Genomic DNA, 12,725 nt, shown 5'->3' with positions numbered 1-12,725 from the left:
CGAGCTCATCAAGATCCCCCTGTACTTTTTCATAACCTTCTACACTATCTATAACATCACCCATTTTAGTATCATCTGCAAACTTATCAACCATGCCTTGTACATTCACATCCAAATAGTTTATATAAATTACAAACAACAAAGGTCCCAGCACCGACCCCTGTAGCACACCACTAGACACAGGCCTCCAGTCTGAGAAACAACTCTCGACCATCACCCTCTTCTTTCTACCATTGTGCCAATTATGAATCTAATCCGCTATCTCCTCCTGGATCCCACGTGATCTAACCTTCCAGACTAACCTGCCATGAGGGACCTTGTCAAAGCCTTTGCTAAAGTCCATATGGACAACGTCCACTACCCTACCCCCATCTACCCTCTTGATTACCTCCTCAAATAACTAGGAAATTTGTCAGATATGACTCCCCACGCACAAAGCTGTGCTGACTGTCCCGAATCAGACCCCATCTCTCCAAATGTTAGTAGATCCTGTCCCTCAGAATCCCCTCCAGCAATTTACCCACCACCAATGACAGGCTCACTGGCTTGTAGTTTCCTGGCTTGCTTTTGCTACCCTTTTTAAACAATGGTACCGCATTATCCACTCTCCAGTCCTCCGGAACCTCACCTGTGGCCTGAGATGAAGCAAAAGTCTCTGCAAGGGCCTCCGCAATTTGTTCTCTAGCTTCCCACAAGGTTCAAGAATGCACTAGGTAAGGCCCTGGGGATTTATCCACCTTAATTCTTTGGTGTTTTAATGTAGAATATTGACAAAAGGGACCACATAGTTTCCCAGTATGGCAAACACTTATTCCTTCCACCACAGGCGAACAGCAGCTAAAGAATGTACTGAAGATATTCATCAAGGCTACTTCAATAGCACCTCCCAAGCCTGTGACTCAACCACCAAGGAAGACAAAGGCAGCAGTGCACTGGAATACCAATTCCCCTCCAATCTGCACAATATCCTGGACTTGGAAACCTAATGGCATTCCTTCTCTGTTACTACAATTCCCTTCCAACAGTACTGTGGGCGTATCTTCACCATACCACAGCAGCTTAGGGCAGCAGTTTATCACTATCAACACCTTCTTCAGAGCAATTAGGGATGGACAATAATACTCAGATGCTGAAAAATTACTTTTTTAAAAAAAACTTTTAGTTTTCTTTCTTGTTTTTCAGCCTCTCTCTGATCTTGCCTCTCTCCAACCCTACAGCCTTCTCCAAGATGTCCATGCTTTTTCACTTCTAGCCTCTTGGCCATCTCCAAATGTAATTGTTCCATGAGTGTTGTACACGTCTCCAGCTACCAATGTCTTAAGCCATCTAAAACCACTTCCTCATTCTCCTTCAAAGACACTGCTTAAAATTTACCTCTTTGACCAAACCTCTTATCAGCTGATGTGGCTCCTTTTATGTGGCTCACCATCATATTTTATTGTTTGAGAAGGCCTTTGTGAATGCCTTAGGATATATATTATAGCTGGAAGATTTTGTCCACGTGAAAACAGATCAAAGAAGATACCCAACCAAAGAGGGAGGAGTTTGGATGGATGACCAAAATTTGGTCTAAGAGCTAGACATTGCAGAGTTTTGGAGATGGAGCAAGGGGATATACAATGCGGTGCATAGACTTTGAAGGTGTGATTGCCAGGAGTGGTTGGTGATAGGGAGAAATGCACAAAGTTCCAATGTGAAAGAAACAGAAGTTCAAGCACATTATCGTCATAGTGAAGGCTAAAGAAGAGAAATTCTAAGTGACTTGGGATGGGGTGAGTTGTTGGAGTGGGGGGGGCAGAGGGAGAAGGGAAACTACTCTGCATGGACAAGTCTAGAAGGAAGTTACGGGGCACATGGAGAGCAAGGGACTACGGAGTAGCTGATTGAGAAGAGATGCCAATGCGATGCAAGATCAAGCGGGTGTCCCTGAATTTGGAAGGGAAGGACAGCAGAGCAGTAAATTCAGATGAAGGAAGACAAGGAGCTGTGACTAAAATCATCAAAGTGAGATGTAGTTCAGGCATACACTAGGGAGGAAAGGATTGAAGGAATAGTGGGAGTGGGGTGGGGTGATGACACTGTAAACCTGCAAAAGTGGATAAGATACACAGTGCCAGAAAGTTCCAGAAGGAGAGACTAAAGTCAGATCTGGTGATAAGGGTCACACTGCCAGTATAGAGAGTGGGGGGAGTAAAAAGTTTGACCAGACATAGAGGCTTCAGTAACAATCAAGGTGCACGAATCAAGACTGTATAAAGATATGGCTACCAATGCATTTGGCCATAATAACACATTAAGTAGGCTTTGGACAGGTGGAGAGGGGCAGTGATATGCTGGCAGAGTCCAAGAAGGTTGCATTTGTTGGAGTGAGCAAAGGAAGGAGGTTATCCTTAAGGGAGCATTGTGAATGATGATGGAGTTCAGAGGGAGGTGGCAGAGAGCACGGCTTCTCAGGGAAGCATCAACAGATGCTACAATGGGCATGGTGGGAAGCTGTGTGGTTTCCTCAGATGCAGTCTCATGTTTGCAATATGATAAGTTAGAGAGTAGAAGGACCTTAATGACTGATGTAGGACTTGTAGGGGAGGGATAGGTATTCAGGATGGGGTGAATCTTGCAAGTGGGAAGAAATTACAACTGATGGGATGACTGGAAGTCGAAGGAAACAGGAAACCCTCCCAAGACTAGCACCAAAGAAAGGAAAAAATAAATGTAGTAATGCAAGCCCAGAGTGGCAGCTAAGATGCTTGTGCCCCAATCACAAACTGTACACCTTCCCTCTGACTCCAGCAGTATTCAGCACCTCAGATCTTCAAATAAAGGACCATCTAATATCCTTTCAAATACACTTTGAAAATACTTTTGTTCACTTATCAGTTTTTCAACCCAGTTGGACTTTATAGCTTGTATCTGTGTGAACTGGTTTCAGCTCATTTCACTATACGACTGCAGGTCAAATGGGAAATGAAGTCCATGACCACACTGACCATCAAGGTCACGGAAGAACAATAAAATGATCTAATCCAACCAGCTTCAGCATCACAAATCTGTAGGATTATTGCAACTTCAGAAAACTCCTGGCAACAAGTACAGCAGATATTTCTGCATTTAAGGAAAGTTTAGGTTATACTGTTGCACCGTTGCCACAGTAAACTGAAGCTGCTATTGAACAGAAGTCAGTGGATGTGGAGGCAAGAGTTTGGCACATTTGCAAAACTCTGCAGAGTTGACAGTGTAACAGCATTACTCTCAGTACGTGAGGTTGGGCATACAGTATAATGGTTTCCCATTATTAACTTTCCATTCAGACAAAGGGCATGCAACTGATTTTCATGTTGCATTGTAACTTTTTAATGGAAAGTGGAAATATCCTGAATAAGCTGTTCACTGTTTTCTTTTCCATTTTCCCTGCATGAAACAAGAGAGGATTTTACTGCTCAGCTTTCTTTTAAAGCATTTTATTCCAGGACTAATTTATGTTATATAACTGTACATAAAACAGAATGCAGTGATGTAGTGAGCAGTGAAATTCCCCCACTGTTAGGAAACAATGAGGGCAAATGCACATCCTATGTACCATTAGTATAACACCATGGAGCTACAGCACTCCACTATTTGGGGAAATGATTTATCATTCAGATTGCTAACAAGCTGACATTTTCACCACCTCAAGGGATTTCTTTTTTTTACATAAAATTGCAGCATTCCAGCAGAGAAATAAGGCTATACCATATCCTGCCAAACACTTCCCCGGAATGTATTACCTTGGATGGTAGAACGTGCACATATAATTCTGTTTTATGTACATCTATATAACATAAATTAATCCTTAAATAAACTCTGATCCCGAGTCACCAACCAAATCCCTCTCTCCCAGGCCACTCAGCTCAAATCAGATCATTTACGGCCTCCCTATGTTTCTTGGCCTAGGGCTGAGTTGCAGGCCCAAAGCCTTGAGCAGGAGAATTCAGCTCCAAAGAGTTAAAGGAATAGAAACTGTGATCATCATTTCCATAACTCTCTGGTTAGAGCTCATTTGGTACAGTGTTCAATTTTGGGCATTGCACATTAGGAGGAATATACCACCTTCGGAAAGTGAGCTGAACTGTTCAACCACAACACTGTCACAGCTTGTACAGAATAAAATGACCTCACTGAGGTGTTCAAGATGATTGAAAGATTTGATATTAAAGAAAGAGAGAAACCATTTCTTCTGATAAACAGGAATCCAGAAGATCTAAAATTTAGACCTTTGTTATATAGGGTAGTGAAAATAAGGACTATCTTCTCACAAATCCTGTTGAGGCTACAACTAAAATAATGATTGAAAACTAAGATAGATTAATGTTGGTTAGATATAGGGAGTAAGTATTCCAAACCAAGGCAAGTAATTGGGTCCAAATACAGATCAGCCATGACCTAACACAATGGTGCCCAACACATGGCCCACAAACCACATCTGATCCATCCAGCTCACCTAAGCAAACAGTACAGAATGGGTTTTAACCAGAGTTGTGCAATTGACTAGCACAAATTCCACCCTTTTAACTTGCGAAGATTCTCTTTGCACTCGTTATTCCCAACCACCATTTACCTGCCACAGCTACACATTATTCTGGGAAGACTGCTCCTAATTGGCGAGGCCCTTCTGACCAAAAGAATGAAAGACCCGGCTCCAGAAAACTTCACTTCAAAACAATTAAATACATTTTGCCAGTAAATGTCATTAAGTTAGAAAGAGTGCAGAGGAGATTTATGAGGATGTTGCCAGGACTCGAGGGACTGAGTTATGGAGAGAGGTTCAGCAGGTTTGGACTTTTTTTTTCATTGGAGTGTAGGAGAATAAGTGGTGATCTTATGGAAGTGTATAAAATTATAATGGGCATAGATATGGAACGAGCTGCCACAGGAATTGGTTGAGGCAGGTATATTAACAACATTTAAAAGATACTTGGACAGGTACATGGATAGAATAAGCTTAGAGCGATACGGGGCAAATGGGACTAGGTTAGACGGGAATCTTGGTTGGCATTAACCAGTTGGGCCGAAGGGCTTGTTTCCATGTTGTATGACTCTATGATATTTAAGTCAACCCACATCAATCAAAACATGTTCATCATCTGAAACGTGCCCAATTCCCTCATAGCGTTGGGTTCTCTGCTCAGAAAACCTGCTGGGAGAATGCAGGAGAGTAATACTTCATCACCCCATTAGGATTCTATTTTCCAAGCACAGTCAGAATGATGGTGGCAAAGATCTCTCAAGAAGTTCAGGACTTCATATGTGATTCTGATTGTCACTCTGACCCTCAATATGAAAACATTGAGCATCATTGACCTAACAGGATAGTGGAACAGCCCCAAGGAACTGAATATTCCACTGCTGCTGGCACTTGGAAGAGTAGATTCAGGACAAAATCCAGGAAGAGAGAGAAAGATTCATTGAAAAGGAAAGAAGTAGACAAAAAGAAAGAAAAGAATTTATTAACTCTTGGAATGAGAATCCAGTTTCAAATGTCCCCATTCTGTACTAAAGAAGTTGAGGGACACTGCTGGAACACAAATCTCCTCATTAATAAGGTACTTATGCTGTCAAGTAGATGCCATGACCTGTTGCAGTGAAGTTTAATTGGCAGAACAAGCACTACCATTATTTTCCTTTCTCAGGGATGTGGAATTCAACTGGGCAGAGTGGAATTTGGTTCAAAGCAATGTTAGATTGATATCCAATCACATTTATTCTATCTGTTACAAGTCAGCTTGAAGTTATTATTTTTGAAACTTCACTTTTAACTATACCATTTTTGATTAAAATTGGCAAGTTAGTGAGGGCTCAGGACTGCTAACTGTGTGTATTGATGCAATATATTTGGTGCAATGTTTCCTTTCAAACATTTACATTGCTGATGGACGCAGGGTTTAAGACAGTAAGATCTGGAGATTAAATGAGGTTGTGTCTGTGAGAGAGATTCCAATTTCTTACTTGTCCTTTTAATACCCTGCACTTTTTAGCAGGCAAGAACACATGCCTCCAAGGTTCAACATCCCTTTTCAATTACTTCTACAACCAAAACGATTCAGTTCACAGGAAAAGGCACTACCTTAGGCACTGACTTCAGTAAGCAAAGTATTTTGTTTCTTTTTACCAACACCAAAGAATCATAAAACAGCCTAAATACACAGCACAAATGAATATATAATTAATCTGTTTCCCCACCTCCTGAAAGAGTACAACCTTTATGGTTTTTTTATAGCTTCAATGTCCCCTTCATGATTTAATTTGGTGATGTAAGATCATGGTTTGTAATATCAGAATTTATTAGCTTTTCAGAAGATTATCTCCTGCCTGCACCATTGCAGTTCTTTTGCCCAAACTCTTTCAACATTTTCTAAATTTATCCTGCTTTGTCAAATGCCTTTTTAAGTCTGGACAAGCTTTCAATTTCAAAGCTTTGTTAAGAGTTTCACATCTATTATATTAAATATATGCTTGTTCATAAATACCCGGTCATAAATTCTTTCAATAGATCTTTATAGTGCAGGAAAATTCAACCTACGGATTGAACAAGAATAGACCATTCAACCCCATCTGTGTGTTTACCATTTAATTATATAATTACTGATCCATTCTAACAGTCGAAGCTCTCAGTCTTGAAAACTTGTTCCCCCTGAGAACATAAAACAGTGCAGCACAGGAACATGCCCTTCGGTCAGCGATGCCAATCTGAACTGCACATCTGCCTGCAAGTGATCTATATCCATCAATTCTCTGCCTGTTCATGTGTCTGTCTGAGTGCCTCTTAAACATTGCTGTCATATCTGCTTCCACCACTTCTCCTGCTAAAGTGTTCCAGGCAACTACCATTCTCTGTGGATAAAAAAAATTGCCTCATAAATATCCTTTAAACTTTCTCCTTCTCTCTTAAAGCTATGCCCTCTAGTATATGACAGTTCCACCCTGAGAATAAAGGCTGACTATCTACTCTATGCCTTTCATAATCTTATATACATCTATTAGGTATCCCGTCAGCATCCGACACTCTAAAGAAAACAACCTAAATTTGTCCAATACTTTCTAATCCAGGCAACTTCCTGGTGTACCTCTTCTGCACCCTTTCCAAACTCTCTACATCCTTCCTATAATGTGGTGACCAGAACCGCACATAGTATTTCAACTATGGCCTAACTAAAGTTTTATAAGCTGTGATATGACTTCCCAACTTTTACACTCAATGCCCCAACCAATGAAGGCAAGCATGCCGTACGCCTTCTTTACCACCCTATCTACTTGTGTTGCTTCTTTCATGGTGCTATGGACTTGCACCACAAGTTCTCTCTGCACATTAATGCTCCTAAGGGTTCTGCCACCTCCTGTATACTTTCTTCTTACATTTAACTTCTTAAAAAAAATGCAATACCTCACATTTGCCCAGATTAAACTCTGTTAATGTTGTTTGCAAACTTACCAATTAGCCCACCTCTATCTTCATCAAATATATCACAAACAGTCCTGGCACTGATCCTTGCAGAACACTACTGGCCACAGACGACTAGTCAGAATAACACCCCTCCACCATTATCCTGTCTTCTATGGCCAAATCAATTTTGAATCCAATCTACCAAGTCTCCAAGGATCCCACATGCCTTAATCTTCTGGACCAGCCTACCATGAGGGACCTTGTTGAAAGCTTTACCAAAGTCCATATATACAACATCCACTGCCCTACCCTCATCAATTATCTTCGTCACTTCCTCAAAAAACTCAATCAAGTTTGTTAGACATAACCTTCACCACACAAAGCCATGCTGTCTATACCTAAAAAGTCCATGGTTTTACCAGATGTGAGCAGATCCTATCAGTAAGAATCATCTCCAATAATTTCCCTACCACTGATGCAAGGTTCACTGGCTTATAATTTCCTGGTTTGTCTATCCTGGTCTTAAACAGAAGAAGAACATTGGCTATTCTTCAGTCCTCTTGGATGTCACCTGTGGCTGAAGTGGACACAAAGATCTCTGTCAAGACTCCAGAAATCTCCTCTCTTGTCCCTCTCAATAACCTGGGATAGATCCTATTTGGCCCCGAGGACTTATCCAAGAAACCCAACACCTCGTCCTTCTTGATATCAATATGCCCTAAAGTATTACCATACCCTTCCCTCATCTCACTGGCCTCTGTGTCCTTCTCCTTGGTGAGATAAGATATCTTTATTAGTCACATGTACATCTAAACACACAGTGAAATGCATCTTTTTGCATAGTGTGTTCTGGGGGCAGCCCACAAGTGTCGCCATGCTTCCAGCGCCAACATAGCATGCCCACAACTTCCTAACCCATACATCTTTGGAATGTGGGAGGAAACCCACACAGACACGGGGAGAACATACAAACTCCTTACAGACAGCTGCGGGAATTGAACCAGGGTCTCTGGCGCTGTAATAGCATTACGCTAACCGCTACACCCATTTCGTCTGGCTCCAGGCATAAATTACTTCCTTTGTCCTTGAGTGGTCCTACCCTCTCCCTAGTTACCCCCTTGATTTTAATGTATGTATAAACTGCCTTGGGTTTCTCTTTAATCCTACTTGCCAAGGACATTTCATGGCCCCTTTTAGCCTTCCCAAATCCCTGTTTTAATTTTTTCCTGCTTCCTTTATATTCCTAAAGGGCCCTTTTCGATTTCAGCTGCCTAAATCTTACATAAGCTTCCTTCTACTTTGTGACTAAATTTGCAACATCTCTCATCACCCAACATTCCTGAACTTTGCATCCTTGTCTTTCTTCTTCACAGGAACGTGTTGGTCCTAAATTCTGACCAGCTGGCCTTTAAACAAGCCTACTGTGGAACATGCTCCAGATGTCCACTATCTTTATTTAGGGGGAGAGAAAAAATACTTCCTGAATGGCGTAGCTCTAATTTTAAGATTATTCCCCTTTATTTTGGATTTCCCCAGCAATGGAAAGGAATTTTTCCTTATGTATCCTGCCAATCTTTTTTTTACATTTTACTACCACTTTTAGATCAAAACGTAGTGATGAAGTGTTGGTAAATGGGATCGATATAGATGGGTACTCAATGGACAGTATAGATGTAATGGGCCAAAGGGCATGTTTCTGTGCTGTATGACCCAATGATTCTGTCAACCCTTACCCTTCTAAACTCAAGTAAATACAGACCAGGTTGATGCACTAAATCAATTTTAAACCACACTTTCATCCTGTTGAATCTGCACTTCCTTTGAGGCAGATCCTTACATAGGTGCAAAGCTTATAACTGAATGCCGTAGTCTAAATTTCAAACTTCTTTTGTTTCGTGGACACACTCAACATTTACGTTGTCAGCTAGTTTTTTTTCTCGATCTACTCCTGGAGGTAAACATGGACTAAACAAACATTCCAAGTGGTCTCACTGCTACCACTGAACGAGAGATCCAAGTTGAATTTTAAAGCTGTTTTAATACAAGCATTCTAATCCAAATTGTGGATTTTATCCTGGTACTTATCTGGCACAGATCCCTGCAGACCACTATTTACTTAGTTAAAACAGCCTTCACATCCTGATGGCAGATTGGTTGCTTTAGTTTTTGTCTGGAGTTGGGAAAAGGGAACTGGATTTACCAGTGTAAACATGAGGAGCCAACTCACACACCCACGACTCCTGGAATTTAATCCAAGTAAACATCAGCATGGCTTTAGACACTTTCTGAAATCACCTCAGTTTCAAGTATAAAAGAACCAACTGTTCACTGTTCTGAGAAAGCATCACATTGGCTGAGTAGTTCTGGATCTCTAACCACAATGGGTATGGCAGTTTGATCTTATTTTTAAACCACAGTGTTCCAGTATTTATTTCAGTGAGACAGCTTCTTTAAAGAAAATTAACAAAAACATCACTTCATATGGAAATGTCCATGTTCAATGCCTACATATCAAGTGGGGAGAGAACAAGAGCCGACATCTTGTGAAGAATCAGTTCTCACATAGGACCTCAGGGTTTAAGAGAAGAGTTACTACACTGCCTGGAAATATTTCACATGAAGTGTTGTAGGTCTGGAGGTATTCCATACAGTTGAAGCTTCCAACAATTTTATCCATGATTTTTTTGGTTTATGTCCCCGCTGTTGATCCAGGGATTGAGGTCTGGCCAGAGCTTTTTATCCCATAATAAATCTTATTCAGTTAAAAACTACAGCCTTGCTGGAATTGACCCCATGGCCGAATACATAAGAACCTTTGATTATACAATCTTCAATCACATCTGGCAGCATCAAATGGGAGCTGTAAGGCAGCAGCTCTTCTACCTGTACCACTGTGCCATCTTCACCCTTGAGAAGGTCGAGCTGATTGTTCTTGGGCATCGCTTGTATTGAAGTCTGATGTGCAAGACAATCCCTGCAGTTTTATCATTCAGTGCTTTCCCACCATATGGACTGGTTAAGATTGATGACATTAGCTACAAATCTTCATCAGCAAATAACAATTTCCCTCATCACATGTTAAATTAATGAAATGTGGCAGCTGATATCCAAGTATCCTGCAAAAGATGTTACTTTCAGAGAAGTAGTTTGGATGCAAATACACAATAATGTTATTGGATTTCTGGTATTCATATTTTCCACTGGTCTTATTTTTTTCTTACCTTTGAGCCTATGAGCGTATACAGCCATTGGATACTTTCATTGTGGCCTATCACCCCATTCATTCCATCCACATAGAGCATAATCTGGCCAAGGGCTGCAGAAAAGAAAAGTATTGCACTTATTAAAACTCTGGGGATGATCATGGTAGGGCACAAATATTAGTGTCCTAGAAAAAGAATCACAATTTTTTATCAACACACACAAAATGCTGGAAGAACTCAGCAGGTCAGGAAAGTATGGAGGGAAATAAACAGTCGATGCTTCGGGTCGAGACCCTTCATCAGGACTTCATCTTGCTCCATAGATACTGCCTGACCTGCTGAGTTCCTGCAGCATTTTGTGTGTGTTGTTCCAGATTCCAGCATCTGCAGAATCTCACATCACAATTTTTTATCAACTATTTACACAAAACAAGCACAATTTATTCTCAGAAAGACAGTAATTCCTTACAATTTTATGATTTAGCTTTCAATAATAATTACCAAATAGGTTTAAGGAATATTAAGATTTCACAAGCCTCACAAACATTTCAGTTTAACATACAGAAGTCCTTTGTGCTGGTTTGATGGATCTGTGGTTCTAACCACTGTTCCATAGACTATAAATACTTCAACTTTGATCCATGGCTCTGCTGAAAAAGACGAAGTCAGTAGACTCGGTTCATTGGACAGCAGCAGAATTGTTGGTTACCCAAAGAATAAACCTAAACGGAATGCCACTAAGTGCCTGTTGGAGGGATTCAAGCTCTGGACCCAGCTTTAAGAGATGTACAAAATCAAGCAGCCCCCTAAATTAGCTGCAGATCTGGCTTTCAGATGATGCATATTATCACATAATGAGAATCCTAGGAAGATGCCTTCTGCTCCTTTCCAACAGAAAATCTTGAATACAATGTAACAATTGGCACAGATCAGAAGTGAAAGTAAGCTGGCATCATGTGTCGATATTAAAGTGTCAGAAGCAATCGGTAAAAGTGGGTAAAATAGGCTCCGTTTTCCATTGTGACTGTACCAGTAAGAAATACGTTACTTACACCTGAATGGGGGAAAAAAAGTTCCTCTTTTTGGAAGAAGTGGTGGTAGATGGTTGTGGGGACGTGGTGACAATGGTTTGGGGCGGGATGTGGGAGCAGATGGAAAGAGAGAAGAGAATAAAAGCTAACTAGTGCAGTCATAGAAATTGGAGATGCCCATCCCCATTAGGCGAGCACCAGTGATCCTTGGTAAGGACCTTCTGACACAAAGGCACACATAAAATGCAGTGTTTGCCCTTTCACTCTCTCCTCCTATTCACTGTAGTCAGGCAAAGAGAAATCTAGTTCTGATAAAACCAGCTTACAAGCAGGTGTCCTTAAGTTGAGAACAAAGCATTGTAATCTATTTGTGCTATCATAAAAGTAGACAAAGCCATGACAGTTTTTGTGGGGGGAAAAAACTGTAAAAAAAAAACTAATTTTTTTTTAAAAAAGCTTTAGAAAGGTATAGACAGATAGCTAAGGAGTTTGCTGTAGTAAGGTAAAGAATGAACCTTGATATTACAATTTCATTATTAATCATGAGGAACAATGGTTAAGAAATACATCAGGAACTTAGTTGGAATAAGAGGAAAATTTGAAAGAACAATGACCTTTTCTGTTTCAAACACAAGTTTTAAACAGGGGAATTTTGTATTTCCTATGGCCGTGATCCTCAACTGCTATAGAGGAAAGCATGGCTATCAGTTTAGGTGAATCCAGTGATTCTTCATAGAAATCCACAGTTGACCATGTACCTGCAGAATATCAGCACCCAGGAATGAAGGCCTGCTAATTTAATTTTGTCATGTGCCACATAACACTAGAAAAAAGTCAGCAGTGAAATCACATAAAATAATCTAAAAGATTGTTATAACCTTCGAATATACATTAGAAATTGATTTTAGGCCCAAGGAGAGATGTCTTTAAATTCAGTTCTGTTCACCAAACCACTTGTAATTATAGTCACACTGGAGTAATTAAAATGCAGTGAAGGTTTCTAATTAAATCACATCTACTTAGTTCAAATAGCTTCTGCCAAATTCAATGGTAGTTGGTATCAATCCCTAAAGG

General features: G+C 40.5%; 1 protein-coding gene across 1 annotated transcript in view; it reads right to left on the bottom strand.

Annotated features, from left to right (window-relative positions):
* LOC127570428 (FH1/FH2 domain-containing protein 3-like) overlaps nucleotides 1-12,725 on the bottom strand; it is a 482,262-nt gene that overhangs the window by 177,911 nt on the left and 291,626 nt on the right. The window contains 1 exon segment of the mRNA XM_052016002.1: nucleotides 10,639-10,733. Within this exon segment, the coding sequence (XP_051871962.1) occupies nucleotides 10,639-10,733 (95 nt within the window).

This window comes from Pristis pectinata, chromosome 5 (genome assembly GCF_009764475.1).
Source record: "Pristis pectinata isolate sPriPec2 chromosome 5, sPriPec2.1.pri, whole genome shotgun sequence".
Classification (NCBI taxonomy): domain Eukaryota; kingdom Metazoa; phylum Chordata; class Chondrichthyes; order Rhinopristiformes; family Pristidae; genus Pristis; species Pristis pectinata.
The sequence above is the reverse complement of the archived record's forward strand: the minus strand, read 5'-3'. Positions and strand labels throughout refer to the sequence as shown.